This window comes from Notothenia rossii (genome assembly GCF_949606895.1).
Source record: "Notothenia rossii genome assembly, chromosome: 5".
In the NCBI taxonomy this organism is placed as follows: Eukaryota; Metazoa; Chordata; class Actinopteri; order Perciformes; family Nototheniidae; genus Notothenia; species Notothenia rossii.
Window position 1 is genome coordinate 1,643,437 of NC_136903.1, and position 17,205 is coordinate 1,660,641.

The window sequence follows — 17,205 nt, forward strand, 5'->3', positions numbered from 1 at the left end:
CCAGGCCTGGGGTGAGACAAAAACTAAACCAAAAATATCCAATTACTCAACAAGACATCAAGTCGCCACAGCTGAGGATTCAAAATGGGGACGTTAGTGGTATTCATTCTGGAAAACGTGCACATTTGCAAACCTAGAGTTAATTTGATTACTGTATGTTAGCTTTAAGCCTGTGAGCTGGCCTGCTGGGTAACATCCACACTGCAGGAGCTCAGGCACAGGATGTCTCTTCAACTTGTCTGTCTATATGTGAGACACAGTGAAGTCATGCTGCTGTTTGTATTTCCAGTGGTGAATCCTGAGCTGAAGAGTTCTCTGGTCAAGGTGCTGGGCCTGCTGAAGGACGCTGCAGAGAGCTTCTCCAAGGTACACCCCCACCCCCCACAGAGCACCGGGACTCTTCATTACATTTGGAATAATAATCAAAGTAATAGATTACATTTGTATAGCGCCTTTCAAGGGACTCAAGACCACTTTACATGGTGAACAAACAAACAAACAAGCAAACAAGAGGGACACTTAATAAAGTACAAATTAAAGAACTAGCAGTAGGAGTGGGATCAGGGGGGCTGTGATGGGTTAGGGGTCAAAGGTCATGAAGGACAGGTGAGTTTTTAATGAAGACTTGAAGATGTCCAGGGAAGCAGCGTTGCAGAAAATAAGCAATCTACTGCATTGAAGGTTAACTTCCCTGTGTGTGTGTGTGTGTGTGTGTGTGTGTGTGTGTGTGTGTGTGTGTGTGTGTGTGTGTGTGTGTGTGTGTGTGTGTGTGTGTGTGTGTGTGTGTGTGTGTGTGTGTGTGTGTGTGTGTGTGTGTGTGTGTGTGTGTGTGTGTGTGTGTGTGTGTGTGTGTGTGTGTGTGTGTGTGTGTGTGTGTGTGTGTGTGTGTTTCAGGACTCGTGTGTGCGCCAGGCGACTCGCTGCGTGCGGACAGCGAAGCTTGTGGCTCTGCAGCTTCACTTCCTGAAGCAGGACTCAGACCTGCAGCTCGTCAACCTGCAGCCTCCAGAGCTGCTGAGCGCCGTCACTGTGCTGCCGAGCTGCTACCAGGTATTGTGTGTGTGTGTGTGTGTCAGTCAGAGGCCAGGGGGGTATACTACGAAGCTGGTTCAACCTAACCTGGATATGTTTGAGTTAGCCGGTTGGCCTAATCCAAAACATACGCGCTCTCGCTAAACGGTCCTACGACGCTGGTTATCAACTCGTTCGCTCAAGCCAGCCGTGTCCTATTTAGTTAGGTGCGCATTCACATGAAAGGGGTGGTATCTGGAGCATTCGACCAATCACAAACATGGAGAAGCGTACTGACAGCGCAGCGTCATACTTCCTGAATGAAAAGTCAACTATAATATTAGACATATGAAGAAGTTCAACTTTAAACATCCATGACTTAAACACTTGATCCAGGATCAAAGCCACATAGCTGCACCTGCAAGGTGAATACAGCTGGTAACAGAACAAGTGTTTGAATGCGTACATGAACAGGTTTATGATATCACTGCCCCGTCTAAGACACCATCTGACTTTCATTACATTTGACTCCAGTGTTTCCTCAACTTAATGTGTTGCTTAAAATAATCCTTCTGCATCCAGTATGTGACACTGTGAGTGTTGCACGGCCAGATACGGCTCAGCTGACTCAGATAAGGAGATGATACATTATGATGTGATATGCCGCGGACTGTACTTAATGTTACTCTGATCCGGTTACTTATGTTGTGGCAGATATTTAAGTAAGCTTTCTTAACGCTAATGTTCTAATAGTCAGATTGCTCTGAAGATGGGAGGTGATATTCTATTAATGTTCACGTTCACACAGTCGCTGATTTCTGCCGGCCGTCTTTCCTGCAACGGCAGCTTTTCTGTATTTCCTTTCTCCTGTAATATGACTTGATCGCTTTAAACTCCGCACACTGAGCTCTGATTGGTCAGCAGGCAGTGCTTTCACTGAGTTGAGCTCTTAGCCTGCAACCTAACCTGCTCCGGGGCAGGTTAGCCACTCAGCATCAGTTACCATGGAGATCTAGCCCGCTAAAAAGAGAACCAGCTTCGTAGGACCGGAAACCCAGAGTTTCCCCTGAAGTTAGCCGCTAAGAGAACATCCTGCTTCGTAGTATACCCCCCTGTTGTAGTTCTAGAACGAAAAGAGTCCTGCTGACATGCCTTAAAGAGGCCCTATTCTGCTTTTCGCTTCTCCCTCTCTCGTAGTGTGTTCTATCTAGGTTTTAGTGCATGTAAATGGTCTGCAAAGGCTCAGATCCCTGTGTATCTCTGATGACACTGATGTTTCTCTCTTTGAAACGGATGATTCACTGCTCCGAATCTTCACAGAAATGTTGAAATTACGCTTTAAAAATGTACATTAAAGACTCTTTCTAACGTGTGTGAGTACTTAGTGGATTTAAAAAAAATACTCTGGTGAAAGTAGAAGTACTGACTAAACTTCTTTACTCAAGTCAAAGTAAAGAGGCTTTGAAATGTACTTCAGTAAAAAGTACCCATAACTAGCAGCTGTTTTAAAGAGTACCTGACCTGCCTTTATATTAATAGAACAATAATGTCATTGTTAGCTAATGAATGTTTCCATGGTGACCAACGGCAACATGACAACGTTTCCATTGGTCCCTCTTCTTTAGAGAAGACCAGGAAATGATGGATACACGGATCGTGTTCAAATCAATAGGCACGCAATGACTCTAAATAATAATGATCACGCCACAAACACACATTCAGACTAAAGGAGCCAGCCTGTTTGGAAAATGAGAGAAGTAGAAAGTACAGGTATTTGAGTTCAACATGTAAGAAGTAGAAAGTACAGGTATTTGGGTTCAACATGTAAGAAGTAGAAAGTACAGGTATTTGAGTTCAACATGTAAGAAGTAGAAAGTACAGGTATTTGAGTTCAACATGTAAGAAGTAGAAAGTACAGGTATTTGTGTTCAACATGTGAGAAGTAGAAAGTACAGGTATTTGAGTTCAACATGTAAGAAGTAGAAAGTACAGGTATTTGTGTTCAACATGTAAGAAGTAGAAAGTACAGGTATTTGTGTTCAACATGTAAGAAGTAGAAAGTACAGGTATTTGAGTTCAACATGTAAGAAGTAGAAAGTACAGGTATTTGAGTTCAACATGTAAGAAGTAGAAAGTACAGGTATTTGAGTTCAACATGTAAGAAGTAGAAAGTACAGGTATTTGAGTTCAACATGTAAGAAGTAGAAAGTACAGGTATTTGAGTTCAACATGTAAGAAGTAGAAAGTACAGGTATTTGAGTTCAACATGTAAGAAGTAGAAAGTACAGGTATTTGAGTTCAACATGTAAGAAGTAGAAAGTACAGGTATTTGAGTTCAACATGTAAGAAGTAGAAAGTACAGGTATTTGTGTTCAACATGTAAGAAGTAGAAAGTACAGGTATTTGAGTTCAACATGTGAGAAGTAGAAAGTACAGGTATTTGTGTTCAACATGTGAGAAGTAGAAAGTACAGGTATTTGAGTTCAACATGTGAGAAGTAGAAAGTACAGGTATTTGTGTTCAACATGTGAGAAGTAGAAAGTACAGGTATTTGAGTTCAACATGTAAGAAGTAGAAAGTACAGGTATTTGAGTTCAACATGTAAGAAGTAGAAAGTACAGGTATTTGAGTTCAACATGTGAGAAGTAGAAAGTTCAGGTATTTGTGTTCAACATGTAAGAAGTAGAAAGTACAGGTATTTGAGTTCAACATGTAAGAAGTAGAAAGTTCAGGTATTTGAGTTCAACATGTGAGAAGTAGAAAGTACAGGTATTTGAGTTCAACATGTGAGAAGTAGAAAGTACATGTATTTGAGTTCAACATGTAAGAAGTAGAAAGTTCAGGTATTTGAGTTCAACATGTAAGAAGTAGAAAGTACAGGTATTTGAGTTCAACATGTAAGAAGTAGAAAGTTCAGGTATTTGTGTTCAACATGTAAGAAGTAGAAAGTACAGGTATTTGAGTTCAACATGTAAGAAGTAGAAAGTTCAGGTATTTGAGTTCAACATGTGAGAAGTAGAAAGTACAGGTATTTGAGTTCAACATGTGAGAAGTAGAAAGTACAGGTATTTGAGTTCAACATGTAAGAAGTAGAAAGTACAGGTATTTGTGTTCAACATGTGAGAAGTAGAAAGTACAGGTATTTGAGTTCAACATGTAAGAAGTAGAAAGTACAGGTATTTGAGTTCAACATGTAAGAAGTAGAAAGTACAGGTATTTGTGTTCAACATGTAAGAAGTAGAAAGTACAGGTATTTGAGTTCAACATGTGAGAAGTAGAAAGTACAGGTATTTGTGTTCAACATGTAAGAAGTAGAAAGTACAGGTATTTGAGTTCAACATGTAAGAAGTAGAAAGTTCAGGTATTTGTGTTCAACATGTAAGAAGTAGAAAGTTCAGGTATTTGTGTTCAAAGTGTAAGAAGTCAAAGTACAAATTCGTCAGAGTGGAGTAAAGTACTGATACCAGACAGTAACGCAGTATTTGTACTCCTCTACTTCCCCCCTCTGGTCCTGATCCAGCGTCTCTCATTAGTCCTGTTCTCGTCTCTTAGGTGTTGGTGGTGGCCGAGGCGTACGGCTACAGTCCGGACTGGCCTCACATTTTGTTCCAGAAGGTGATCCTGAGCGGAGACTTTGTTTACCTGGAGGACTTCAAACGCCTCCGCCCCCTCACCTCCGCCCTGTTCGAGGACATCTTCAAAAAGTAAGACATCGTGACGCCGTGCTCACCGCAGAGAATCAAGCAGGGGGACAAGATTCAAGGCTTTTATTATCATTTGTACAGAGCTGCAGTGTAGATATGACAACGGAAATCTGAGGTCACCGGCTCCTCGAACAATGCAACATATATATATAGGAGATAAAACAGAAAAAACAGTGCATGTACAGGACTGTCTCAGAAAATTAGAATATTGTGATAAAGTTCTTTATTTTCTGTAATGCAATTAAAAAAACAAAAATGTCATACATTCTGGATTCATTACAAATCAACTGAAATATTGCAAGCCTTTTATTATTTTAATATTGCTGATTATGGCATACAGCTTAAGAAAACTCAAATATCCTATCTCTAAATATTAGAATATCATGAAAAAGTATACTAGTAGGGTGTTCAACGAATCACTTGAATCGTCTAATTAACTCGAAACACCTGCAAGGGTTTCCTGAGCCTTGAAAAACACTCAGCTTGGTTCAGTAAACTAAATCACAAGTATGGGGAAGACTGCTGATCTGACTGCTGTCCAGAGGACCGTCATTGACACCCTCCATCAGGAGGGTAAGACACAAAAAGAAATGTCTCAAAGAGCAAGCTGTTCACAGAGTGCAGTTTCAAAGCACATCCACAAAAAGTCTGTTGGAAGGGGGAAATGTGGCAGGAAACGCTGCACAACCAAGAGAGATGACCGCAGCCTTAACAGCATTGTGAAGAAGAGTCGCTTCCAGAATTTGGGGGAGCTTCAAAGACAGTGGACTGAAGCTGGAGTCCAGGTATCAAAAGTCACTGTTCACAGACGTGTCCGGGAAATGGGCTACAATAGCCGTATTCCCATGGTCAAGCCACTTCTGAACTCAAGACAACGGAAGAGGCGTCTGACTTGGGCTAAGGAAAAGAAGCACTGGACAGTTGCACAGTGGTCCAAAGTCCTCTTTTCAGACGAAAGCAAGTTTTGTATTTCATTTGGAAGTCAAGGCACCAGAGTCTGGAGAAAGGCTGGAGAGGAGCAAAATCCAAGTTGCTTGAAATCCAGTGTGAAGTTCCCACAGTCAGCGATGGTTTGGGGAGCCATGTCAGCTGCTGGTGTTGGTCCACTGTGTTTCATCAAGCCCAGAGTAAATGCAGCTGTGTACCAAGAGATTTTAGAGCACTACATGCTTCCGTCTGCTGAAAAGCTCTATGGAGATGAGGAATTCATTTTCCAGCATGATCTGGCACCTGCCCACAGTGCCAAAACCACCAGTAACTGGTGTACTGACCATGGCATTACTGTCCTCCATTGGCCTGCAAATTCCCCTGACCTGAACCCCATAGAGAATATGTGGGGTATTGTGAAGAAGAAGCTGAAAGACACCAGACCCAACAATGCTAATGAGCTAAAGGCCGCTATTGAAGCATCCTGGGCATCCATAACACCTCAGCAATGCCACAGGCTGATTGCCTCCATGCCACGCCGCATTGATGCAGTAATCCGTGCAAAAGGATTCCCAACCAAGTACTGAGTGCATTAATGGACATTTTCAAATGTTTGATTGTGTTTTGCTGTTATAAATCTTTTTTTTTTACTTGGTCTGAGGAACTATTCTAATTTTTTGAGATAGGATTTTTGAGTTTTCTTAAGCTGTATGCCATAATCAGCAATATTAAAATAATAAAAGGCTTGCAATATTTCAGTTGATTTGTAATGAATCCAGAATGTATGACATTTTTGTTTTTTTAATTGCATTACAGAAAATAAAGAACTTTATCACAATATTCTAATTTTCTGAGACAGTCCTGTAAATACAAATAAAATAGAAACAAAGACTGACCGGAGGGAGGCTGCATGACGCATCGCTGTGAATAATACTCAGTGGACAGGGTCAGAGATAGTTAGTGTCTTTGAAACTGAATCAACAAATGGTGAAGCATACTTTGAAGCAGAGGTGGAGTCCATCAAGTACTCAGTATTACTTTGAGGTACTTGTACTTTGCTTGAGTATTTGATATTTACGTCCACCGCATTAATTTGACGTGTGTGTGTGTGTGTGTGTGTGTGTGTGTGTGTGTGTGTGTGTGTGTGTGTGTGTGTGTGTGTGTGTGTGTGTGTGTGTGTGTGTGTGTGTGTGTGTGTGTGTGTGTGTGTGTGTGTGTGTGTGTGTGTGTGTGTGTGTGTGTGTGTGTGTGTGTGTGTGTGTGTGTGTGTGTGTGTGTGTGTGTGTGTGTGTGTGTGTGTGTGTAGGCTGGACGGGGCTCCCTGCAGTGTCTCTAATGCTCGCCGCCTGCTCTCTCACTGTGAGCACGTGTTCAGCCGCTACAGACTGGCCTACCAACAGAACCTTCTGGACGTCAGCAAGGCTCTGCTGCAGGACACACACTCCTCCGGATACCTGAGGGACCGGCTGGCCAGCTGATCCAATCCCCGCCAGAACCACCGGCTGGAATACAGAGAGCTGGAGGGATGTGGTGGTCCCTGAAGGCAGCATCTCCCTGCTCCAATGGGATTCCTCCACGTGGTTTTTGGATTATTGCAGAAAATAATCTGTGTGTCAAACAAACTCACGTTTAGTTCAGCAGTGGGGAATCTACTCACCACTGACCTTATTTCAGACTAACAACCTAAAACACATTCAGAAGACCATTGACTTCCAGACCAGGGGACAGGAAGTGATGCTGACTCATTTCAGGGTTTAGGACTCATTCCTGCACCACTGATGATTCTCTCTTTGAAACGGATGATTCAAAGATCTTCACAGAAATTATGAAATTACGCTTTAAAAAATGTACATTAAAGACTCTTTCTAACGTGTGTGGATTACTTAGTGGATATATTTTTATGTATAATAAAATACAATGATTTCTTCAGTTGATTACAGCGGGTATTATAATAATATGTAACACTCAGGTTCTTCAAAACTGCACAATACTTACAGAAAATGTATTTTATTTCCAGTAACTCAAAGTCTGCTGTTGGGCTCTAAGTGTGTGGGTGTAGTTTTCTGTTTGTCCACTAGATGGTAGTCCAAGCTCTGTTTGCTCCTCAAGTCTTTTCTGTGATTTCCACCTGAGCGATGAACAGAGTTGGGAGAAGTACTCAGATGTTGTACTTGAGTAAAAGTAGAAGTACTCAGATCTTGTACTTGAGTAAAAGTAGAAGTACTCAGATCTTGTTCTTGAGTAAAAGTAGAAGTACTCAGATCTTGTTCTTGAGCAAAAGTAGGAGTACTCAGATCTTGTTCTTGAGTAAAAGTAGAAGTACTCAGATATTGTACTTGAGTAAAAGTAGAAGTACTCAGATCTTGTTCTTGAGTAAAAGTAGAAGTACTCAGATCTTGTTCTTGAGTAAAAGTAGAAGTACTCAGATCTTGTTCTTGAGTAAAAGTAGAAGTACTCAGATCTTGTTCTTGAGTAAAAGTAGAAGTACTCAGATCTTGTTCTTGAGCAAAAGTAGGAGTACTCAGATCTTGTTCTTGAGTAAAAGTAGAAGTACTCAGATATTGTACTTGAGTAAAAGTAGAAGTACTCAGATCTTGTTCTTGAGTAAAAGTAGAAGTACTCAGATCTTGTTCTTGAGCAAAAGTAGGAGTACTCAGATCATGTTCTTGAGCAAAAGTAGGAGTACTCAGATCTTGTTCTTGAGTAACAGTAGAAGTACTCAGATCGTGTTCTTGGTAAAAGTAGAAGTACTCAGATCTTGTTCTTGAGTAAAAGTAGAAGTACTCAGATCTTGTTCTTGAGTAACAGTAGAAGTACTCAGATCGTGTTCTTGGTAAAAGTAGAAGTACTCAGATCTTGTTCTTGAGTAAAAGTAGAAGTACTCAGATCTTGTTCTTGAGTAACAGTAGAAGTACTCAGATCGTGTTCTTGGTAAAAGTAGAAGTACTCAGATCATGTTCTTGAGTAAAAGTAGAAGTACTCAGATCTTGTACTTGATTAAAAGTAGAAGTACTCAGATCTTGTAGTCAAAGTAGAAGTACTCAGATGTTGTACTTGAGTAAAAGTAGAAGTACTCAGATCTTGTTCTTGAGTAAAAGTAGAAGTACTCAGATCTTGTTCTTGAGTAAAAGTAGAAGTACTCAGATCTTGTTCTTGAGTAAAAGTAGAAGTACTCAGATCTTGTTCTTGGTAAAAGTAGAAGTACTCAGATCTTGTTCTTGAGTAAAAGTAGAAGTACTCAGATCTTGTTCTTGAGCAAAAGTAGGAGTACTCAGATCATGTTCTTGAGTAAAAGTAGAAGTACTCAGATCTTGTTCTTGAGCAAAAGTAGGAGTACTCAGATCTTGTTCTTGAGTAAAAGTAGAAGTACTCAGATATTGTACTTGAGTAAAAGTAGAAGTACTCAGATCTTGTTCTTGAGTAAAAGTAGAAGTACTCAGATCTTGTTCTTGAGCAAAAGTAGGAGTACTCAGATCATGTTCTTGAGTAAAAGTAGAAGTACTCAGATCTTGTTCTTGAGCAAAAGTAGGAGTACTCAGATCTTGTTCTTGAGTAAAAGTAGAAGTACTCAGATCATGTTCTTGAGTAAAAGTAGAAGTACTCAGATCTTGTACTTGATTAAAAGTAGAAGTACTCAGATCTTGTAGTCAAAGTAGAAGTACTCAGATGTTGTACTTGAGTAAAAGTAGAAGTACTCAGATCTTGTTCTTGAGTAAAAGTAGAAGTACTCAGATCTTGTTCTTGAGTAAAAGTAGAAGTACTCAGATCTTGTTCTTGAGTAAAAGTAGAAGTACTCAGATCTTGTTCTTGGTAAAAGTAGAAGTACTCAGATCTTGTTCTTGGTAAAAGTAGAAGTACTCAGATCATGTACTTGAGTAAAAGTAGAAGTACTCAGATCTTGTACTTGAGTCAAAGTAGAAGTACTCAGATCATGTACTTGAGTAAAAGTAGAAGTACTCAGATTTTGTACTTGAGTCAAAGTAGAAGTACTCAGATCATGTACTTGAGTAAAAGTAGAAGTACTCAGATCTTGAAGTACTCAGATCTTGTACTTGAGTAAAAGTAGAAGTACTCAGATCTTGTTCTTGGTAAAAGTAGAAGTACTCAGATCTTGTAGTAAAAGTAGAAGTACTCAGATCTTGTTCTTGAGTAAAAGTAGAAGTACTCAGATCTTGTTCTTGAGTAAAAGTAGAAGTACTCAGATCTTGTAGTAAAAGTAGAAGTACTCAGATCTTGTTCTTGAGTAAAAGTAGAAGTACTCAGATCTTGTTCTTGAGTAAAAGTAGAAGTACTCAGATCTTGTTCTTGAGTAAAAGTAGAAGTACTCAGATCTTGTAGTAAAAGTAGAAGTACTCAGATCTTGTTCTTGAGTAAAAGTAGAAGTACTCAGATCTTGTTCTTGAGTAGAAGTACTCAGATCATGCACTTAGCTCAAACTAATGATGAACTGGAAACACAGACTAAGGGTAATGTATATATACTGTATGTAGTGACGGTGGAGGAAGAGACTGCTCAGGACAAACTCAATTCACAGTGAAATGAACACATATAGAGTATGAGTTTATCATGTGCAGGAAGGTAAACTAAATGGTGAGGATAACATCGGTCCAGCTCAGGCATCAATGGTTCACTTTTTAGTTGATGTTTTATTTGTTCAATGGTGGGCTACAACTTTGAAATCATTAGAAATAAAACAATTTAGATTGTTTTGGTGCCAATAACAAAAAAGTCCATTCATATTCTGGGAGAATACAGTAATATATGCATTAAATGCAGCGGGGCTAATAATCCAGAAACATATATATATATATATGTATATATATGTATATATATATATATATATATATATATATATATATATATATGCATTTATTTCGTGTCACACAGAACGATTTTAAAAGCAATGTATTTCTATTGGTAGTATGTTTCGTGCCTGCAGCACGTCTCTTTGTCCGGTCGGGTCTTTGAAGACCAGAAGCTGTGGGGTTCGTAAAAACAATTTCTTACTCAATATCTTACCCTAAGCCTAACCCTATCCCTTTTTTTTTTTATTGTATAATGTCAGAGTTTTTTTGCCGTCCGCGAGGAAAATAAATGGGGCCTCAGAGGAGCCTCAGAATACTGACATCTGTATTTTTGATCACCTTTTTTTTCTCCTTCTAATTTGTTATTATGAAACATACTACCAATAGAAATACATTGTTTCTAAAATCTGTATTTTTAAAAAATCTCTTTTTCCTTCTAATTTGTTATTATTTACATTGCTTTTAAAATTGTTCTGTGTGACACGAAAACATTGCGAAATCGTGTTGGTGAACACGAATCAATAGATTAATTTTGTGACTATGACACGAAATGCCGTGAGACTGTTGTATTGTAAATAGTTAAACATTAAGAATTGAGACCATATTTAATTCTGTTGTTTTTGTCTCACATTAGTGTATTCAGCTAATTATAGCTGTCTATTAAAAAATGTTGACAATATTTTTTTTTGACGTATATGCATACATGCCAACCTTTCCAATCCAAAAGAGGTAGGTTTGCACGCGGCAAATGTGCACGCCCAAATGAGGTAATCAGAAGAAATGGAGCCCCAGTAATCACATGTATAAACCATGTGTTTAACACATTGCATCATTTTATGCATTTTTCAGAAAAAGTGGGAGTATGTTAAATAATGACATCAACGACATGTCTGGTCTGTAAAATGCCGAAAAGTAATGAATGGGAGATAAATATCCCAAAGTCTCCACATGTTATTATATTTGTAATGTGTTTCTGGTCCTCTTTCAGTTGAGACACTGTAGGATGCTTCCGGAAAAGACCAAACACTGGATGTCTTTCAGTCGCCAACATGTGTTTTCGAGACACTGATATTGACGGGGAAATCCTGCAGGACTCAAATGCCTCGTCGGGGGTAACGCTGCCTTTCCTCTGCACGTTGTTTCTCTTTCAGAAACACAGAGGACTGTTTGTATGATGCGATCACAGACACGCTGCAAACGGTGTCCGCCAAAAGTGGAGTCCAGTGTCTATGGAGTGTCATTTTGATTTGTTATAGTTTGGGAAGATTGAAAATCTGTAGGGAAAGCCAGCTAAGTTGGTAGGCGGTAGAAACATGTCAAAAGCGGTAGACTACCGCCCAAATCGGTACGGTTGGCAGGTATAGTATATGTAGGAGCCATATGTTAAAATGTATTAAAATATATTAAGTGTAATGTATGTATATATATATATATATAGATATATATATATATATATATATATATATATATATTTATATATTTATATATTTGAACATTGTAATTCCTTCCACGGCCCAATTTAACCCCTGGCTATAAATACAGTTGACACTGTTAACTATTAGCTAACTGTTTCAACCGTACTCATCGCTGAGTACGGTTGAAACAGTTAGCTAATAGTTAGCTATAACCACGGGTGCACATCACTTTTTTGCCCTGGTTCTCAAAGGAGCACCTGGAGATGTTGCTTGGTGCTCATCCTTAAAATGAAATAAACCGTAACTTTTGAGGGGGTCTTGACTTTATTTGCCAGACACACGGCACTGAACACACATGCAGAGGTGAACACAGAACACACATGCAGAGGTGAACACAGAACACACATGCAGAGGTGAACACAGAACACACATGCAGAGGTGAACACAGAACATGCAGAGGTGAACACAGAACACACATGCAGAGGTGAACACAGAACACACATGCAGAGGTGAACACAGAACACACATGCAGAGGTGAACACAAGACCACATTATATTAGCACGACCAGTAATCCTACAAGCTGTCATCACTAACCTCCTGACTGTTCTCCTCACTGTCTTCCTCTCTGTCAGACATGGTAGCTGATGATGTAGGCCTACTTCTTTCTCTCTGGTTGAGTCTGCGATTAGCTGCTTGCATCCACAAGTCAACAGCTGGTTTTGGGTCGAAAGTCTCTGTTGTCATCTTAGACAAGTGGATGTAATCAAATAATTATGTGAACATAACCAATAACCTACCATAGCCAATAACAAATGAATGTAACTTATTTTATTTGTGTTGTTCATTCATATCTTATTTGACCTTAACATTTATTTATTTATGCATTTTTTTTTATCTCTCCAGTTTTAAAGGATATTTTTGGTTACTGTCCTATAGTATACATTGAAATGATTTCAAACCTGTTTATCCCAATAATTATAAAGGAGTGCCTTGGAAATATGTGTTTACATAAATTGTGACCAAACCGTTTGAACTTAGACTAAAGTGAACTATCTAAACACTCAAGAGTCCTTTACCTCACTGAGCTGTAGTTATCAGCCTCTCAGTCTGACTGGAGAGGACTCTCCCTCCACATCATTGTAGAAACATCTTCTTCTTATATCCGTTAGAGCAGCTCGCACCAGATTCTATTAACAACAGCGCCGGTACCGGTTCACCCTCCCTCTCTCTCTCGCTCGCTTCCACGCTCTCACTTTGGCTGTGAGCTGCGGGCGCCAGAGAAACCAACATCCCCCATTTTCATCACTTACAGCGCCCATCGTAAAGGGCAAATAAAACGTGTAACCGGGGTGAAAAGGGTGTTACATTTACTTAATTATGAATGTTGTTACATCAAGGCCGAAAATTAGGATGAGCCCCAACGGTCAAAAATGTTTTTTTCCCTCCCAGAACTACCAGCGCAGCGCCCCCCAGATCTGGCGCCCTAGGCGACCATCAACCTCAGTGCTACGGGCCGGCCCTGAGTTCATATGCAACTCGCATATATCTTTCTCTCTCTCTTCTCTCTTTTCTCTCTCTCCCTCTCTCTCTCTCAATGTTGGTACGCAAATGCGCCTTTTTTCAAATGACCCGGTGCTCTTTTTTTGGCGGAGGTGCGCACCAGTTATGTGCAGCCCTGGCTATAAGTACAGTTGAAACAGTAAGCTAATAGTTAGCTATAAGAACGGTTGAAACCTTATGCTAGAAGTTGGCTTTAAGTATGGTTGAATACAGTTAGCTTATAGTTAGCTATAAGTACGGTTGACACAGTTAGTTAATAGTTAGCTCTGAGTACGTTTGAAACAGTTAGCTAGCAGTTAGCTAAAAGTATTGTATAAACTGTATGAATAGTTAGATACCAAAATTGGACAAACGGTTTAAATGATTAGCTGACATTTTTAGATTAATGGTTGAAATAATTTGCTAAAATAATTCATAAACAGTTAAAGTAGTTAGCTAAAAGTAATACATTAATGCTAATAGATAAATAAAAGCAGTTAGCTAATACTTAGCTTTAAGTATGGGATAGACAGTTGAAACACTGCTAATATTTGGCTAAAATTAATTGATAAACAGTTAAAACATTTTGCAAATTGAGTTTATTTAAATAAATGAGGTTATGCATTATAACTTTACAACTCTCAACCAGGAACAAACATGGTCTTTTACTGTTTTAATTTATATAAGCTTGATATGTCTGCCAGCAGGTGTCCCTCCTTTCCCACAAATCTTGGGTTATGCTTCTCATTCTCTGTTAGATGGAGCAAAAATCATTCCTGAATGATATATTTAGCACATTTTGTGAGATTTTTTTCAGCAATACTTTAATAGTTTTTATTAAACTAGAATTTGTATTGCTTTATTAAAGTGACCCAGATACACTCAGTAAGCTTGAACCAGGTTAACCACTGTTTACACACATTATTATGGGGAGCTAACTGTCTGAGACCAATATAAGCATCAGACTACTCTGTTCACCCAACTGGCCCCAGACCTGTTTTTAGTGAAATTATGTGTGAGATTGTTTGTACTTTATCAGCTTTACCTTTCACACACTAACACAGTATTTTACCGTCTATAACCTGCAGAGTTCTTCTTAAATATTGCAACATTATCTCTGCAGGCAGTGCTGGACATATAATAAGCTGCAAAGAGAATTAAACCCATCTGTCTCCCACCCGGCTTCTCATTGTTTTACTTCCCCCTCTACATGCAAACATACTGTAATATGAAGATCCGCCCACCACGTGACACACTGTGACAAACCAGGAAACAGTTTGTTATTCTGTTTACTGAGACGACACACACACACACACACACACACACACACACACACACACAAAGAGAGACGGACGGTTAGAGTCACCTTTAGACTAAGAGCAGCACTTCCCCTGAGAGAGGACGACCACAGGAGGGAAACTGGAATACTTCCACTTCAAGCAGCTGCTGAATCACTGAACCAGAGTTTTACCAGAAGTCAAAGAGGAAGTAACTTTCAGGGAGCGGCTGCTGCCGTGTTTTCTGCTTCACTCTGAGAATAAATGGCTTCCAGATTAGAGGAAGATTTCTGCTGTTCTGTCTGCCATGGAGTCTTTAAAGATCCTGTCGTCCTGTCCTGCAGCCACAGCTTCTGTAGAGACTGTCTGCAGAGCTGGTGGACGGGGAAAGTGATCAAAGAGTGTCCACTTTGTAAGAGACGATCTTCACGGTCAAAGCCTCCTTCTAACCTGGTGCTAAAGAACCTGTGTGAGAGTTTCCTCCAGGAGAGAGACCAGAGATCTCCAGAGGCTCTCTGCAGTCTGCACTCTGAGAAACTCAAGCTCTTCTGTCTGGACCATCAGCAGCCAGTGTGTGTCGTCTGCAGAGACTCAAAAACACACAGCGACCACAGATTCAGACCCATCGATGAAGCTGCTCAGGATCTCAGAGAGAAGCTCCAGACATCTCTGAAGCCCTTCAAGAAGAAGTTAGAGACTTTTAAAGAAGTTAAAGTGAAGTGTGCTCAAACAGCAGGACACATGAAGCTCCAGGCTCAACACACAGAGACGCAGATTAAGAAGCAGTTTCAGAAGCTTCACCAGTTTCTAGAAGAGGAAGAGGAGGCCAGGATGGCTGCACTGAGGGAGGAAGAGAAGCAGAAGAGGAGGATGATGGAGGAGAAGATGGAGGCTGTGAGCAGAGAGATAGCAGCTCTTTCTCACACAGTCAGAGCCACAGAGGAGGAGCTGAGAGCTGAAGACGTCTCCTTCCTGCTCAACTACAAGGCTGCAGTGGGGAGGCTGCAGCGCCCCCTGCTGGAGGATCCACAGCTGCCCTCAGGAGCTCTGATAGACCAGGCCAAACACCTGGGCAACCTCAGCTTCAACATCTGGAGCAAGATGAAGGACATGGTGTCCTACTCTCCTCTCATCCTGGATCCAAACACTGCTAATTCAAACCTCACCCTGTCTGTAGATCTGACCAGTGTGAGTGGACGAGGGAGACAGACACTTCCTAATAATCCAGAGAGGCTTATTGGTTCATACCACTCTGTCCTGGGCTCTGAGGGCTTTAACTCAGGGACTCACAGCTGGGACGTCTGGGTTAGAGACTGTACAGACTGGGAACTTGGTGTGTTAGCAGAGTCTGTCGACAGGAAGGTAGACGTACGGTTTGGATCATGGAGAATATGGTTCAGTGATGGTGAATATTATGCACTCTCCCCACCAGATGGAAGTGTTGTTCTCCCATTTCAGAAGAAGCTCCGGAGGGTCAGAGTGAATCTGGACTGGAACAGAGGGACGCTGTCGTTCTCTGATCCTGACACGAACACACACATACACACCTTCACACACACTTTCACTGAGAGGCTGTTTCCATACATTAACAATGAGGATACTCTCCCACTGCAGATCTTACCATTGACGGTCTCTGTGAGGGTAGAACAACAGAAATAGATGATGATGATGATGATGATAATGATGATGATGACGATGATGATGATGACGATGATGATGAAGATTGTCATTGTGTTGTAGATGACATTTACAGTATAACAACCAATTATAAGAAACGTGTAAAAAAACTGGTTTTCAAATATGATAACAAAACACAAATAAGAAAGACAAAAGCAACGACAACAAAAAACGTTTTAATATAATTAAATGTTTTTCTTGGTCAAGTCAACGTTTTATTTCCTCAATGATGTATTTAGGTTTTTTTGGGGGGGTTTCTGAAATACTGAAGGGGTTTTTGTGAAAGACTTTTTAAATTGTTTTATTAAAGTGATCAAAATACACTCAGTAAGCTTGAACCAGAAACCGGGTTGACTGCACTTTACAAACATGTAACATTTTCAGAATTTATAATGTAATTATAATATTATACGTTTGCTCCTGTTTCCGAATTTCAATCTTTTATGTTTTAGGGTGAAGGGTCTACATGACATTATTGATTATATCTTTAAAGTCTATATGTTTAAACAGCAGGTGATTTAGATTGGTTTGTTTGTTGGTGTAACATGTTAAAACATTTTTATTTAACATGGTATTTCCTTATTAGAAAGGAAAGTTAAATCTGGACGATTAAAGTGTCTCAGAAAAATTCAAAGCCTGTAAATATTTCAAGAAAAACACAAATTCAATTATAAAAAATAAATAAAAAATGGTTCAAGTCCGGTCTAAGTTTACCGTCCTGTGTTTATGACTTAAACACATACATGGTTTAATCTTTGGAATTTGTTATATTGCTCATTCCCGGGTTTAGGACTGAATGAAATGACACTTTAAATATGCAAAATAAAGACACTTTCTATCACAAATCAA

The 17,205-nt window shown here is 39.8% G+C and overlaps 2 protein-coding genes across 2 annotated transcripts in view; both read left to right on the forward strand.

Moving 5' to 3' along the window:
• Nucleotides 1-7,515, forward strand: part of spg11 (SPG11 vesicle trafficking associated, spatacsin) — a 10,009-nt gene extending 2,494 nt beyond the window's left edge. Inside the window, exons 3-7 of the mRNA XM_079683980.1 lie at nt 1-11; nt 290-366; nt 895-1,050; nt 4,564-4,715; nt 6,949-7,515. The exon at nt 1-11 is cut by the window's left edge and continues 158 nt beyond it. Coding sequence (XP_079540106.1) covers nt 1-11; nt 290-366; nt 895-1,050; nt 4,564-4,715; nt 6,949-7,120 — 568 coding nt within the window. The 3' untranslated portion in view covers nt 7,121-7,515. The remainder of the gene's footprint in view (nt 12-289; nt 367-894; nt 1,051-4,563; nt 4,716-6,948) is intronic.
• Nucleotides 7,516-14,708: 7,193 nt separating this feature from the next.
• Nucleotides 14,709-17,205, forward strand: LOC307040818 (E3 ubiquitin-protein ligase TRIM35-like). The gene is made up of 2 exons (XM_079683949.1): nt 14,709-16,816; nt 16,952-17,205. The coding sequence occupies exon 1, from the start codon at nt 14,944-14,946 to the stop codon at nt 16,336-16,338; it is 1,395 nt and encodes a 464-aa protein (XP_079540075.1). The 5' UTR covers nt 14,709-14,943; the 3' UTR covers nt 16,339-16,816; nt 16,952-17,205.

Coding starts and splice junctions, on each gene's coding strand:
- LOC307040818 (XM_079683949.1), top strand. CDS start 14,944: ATGGCTTCCAGATTAGAGGAAGATTTCTGCTGTTCTGTCTGCCATGGA.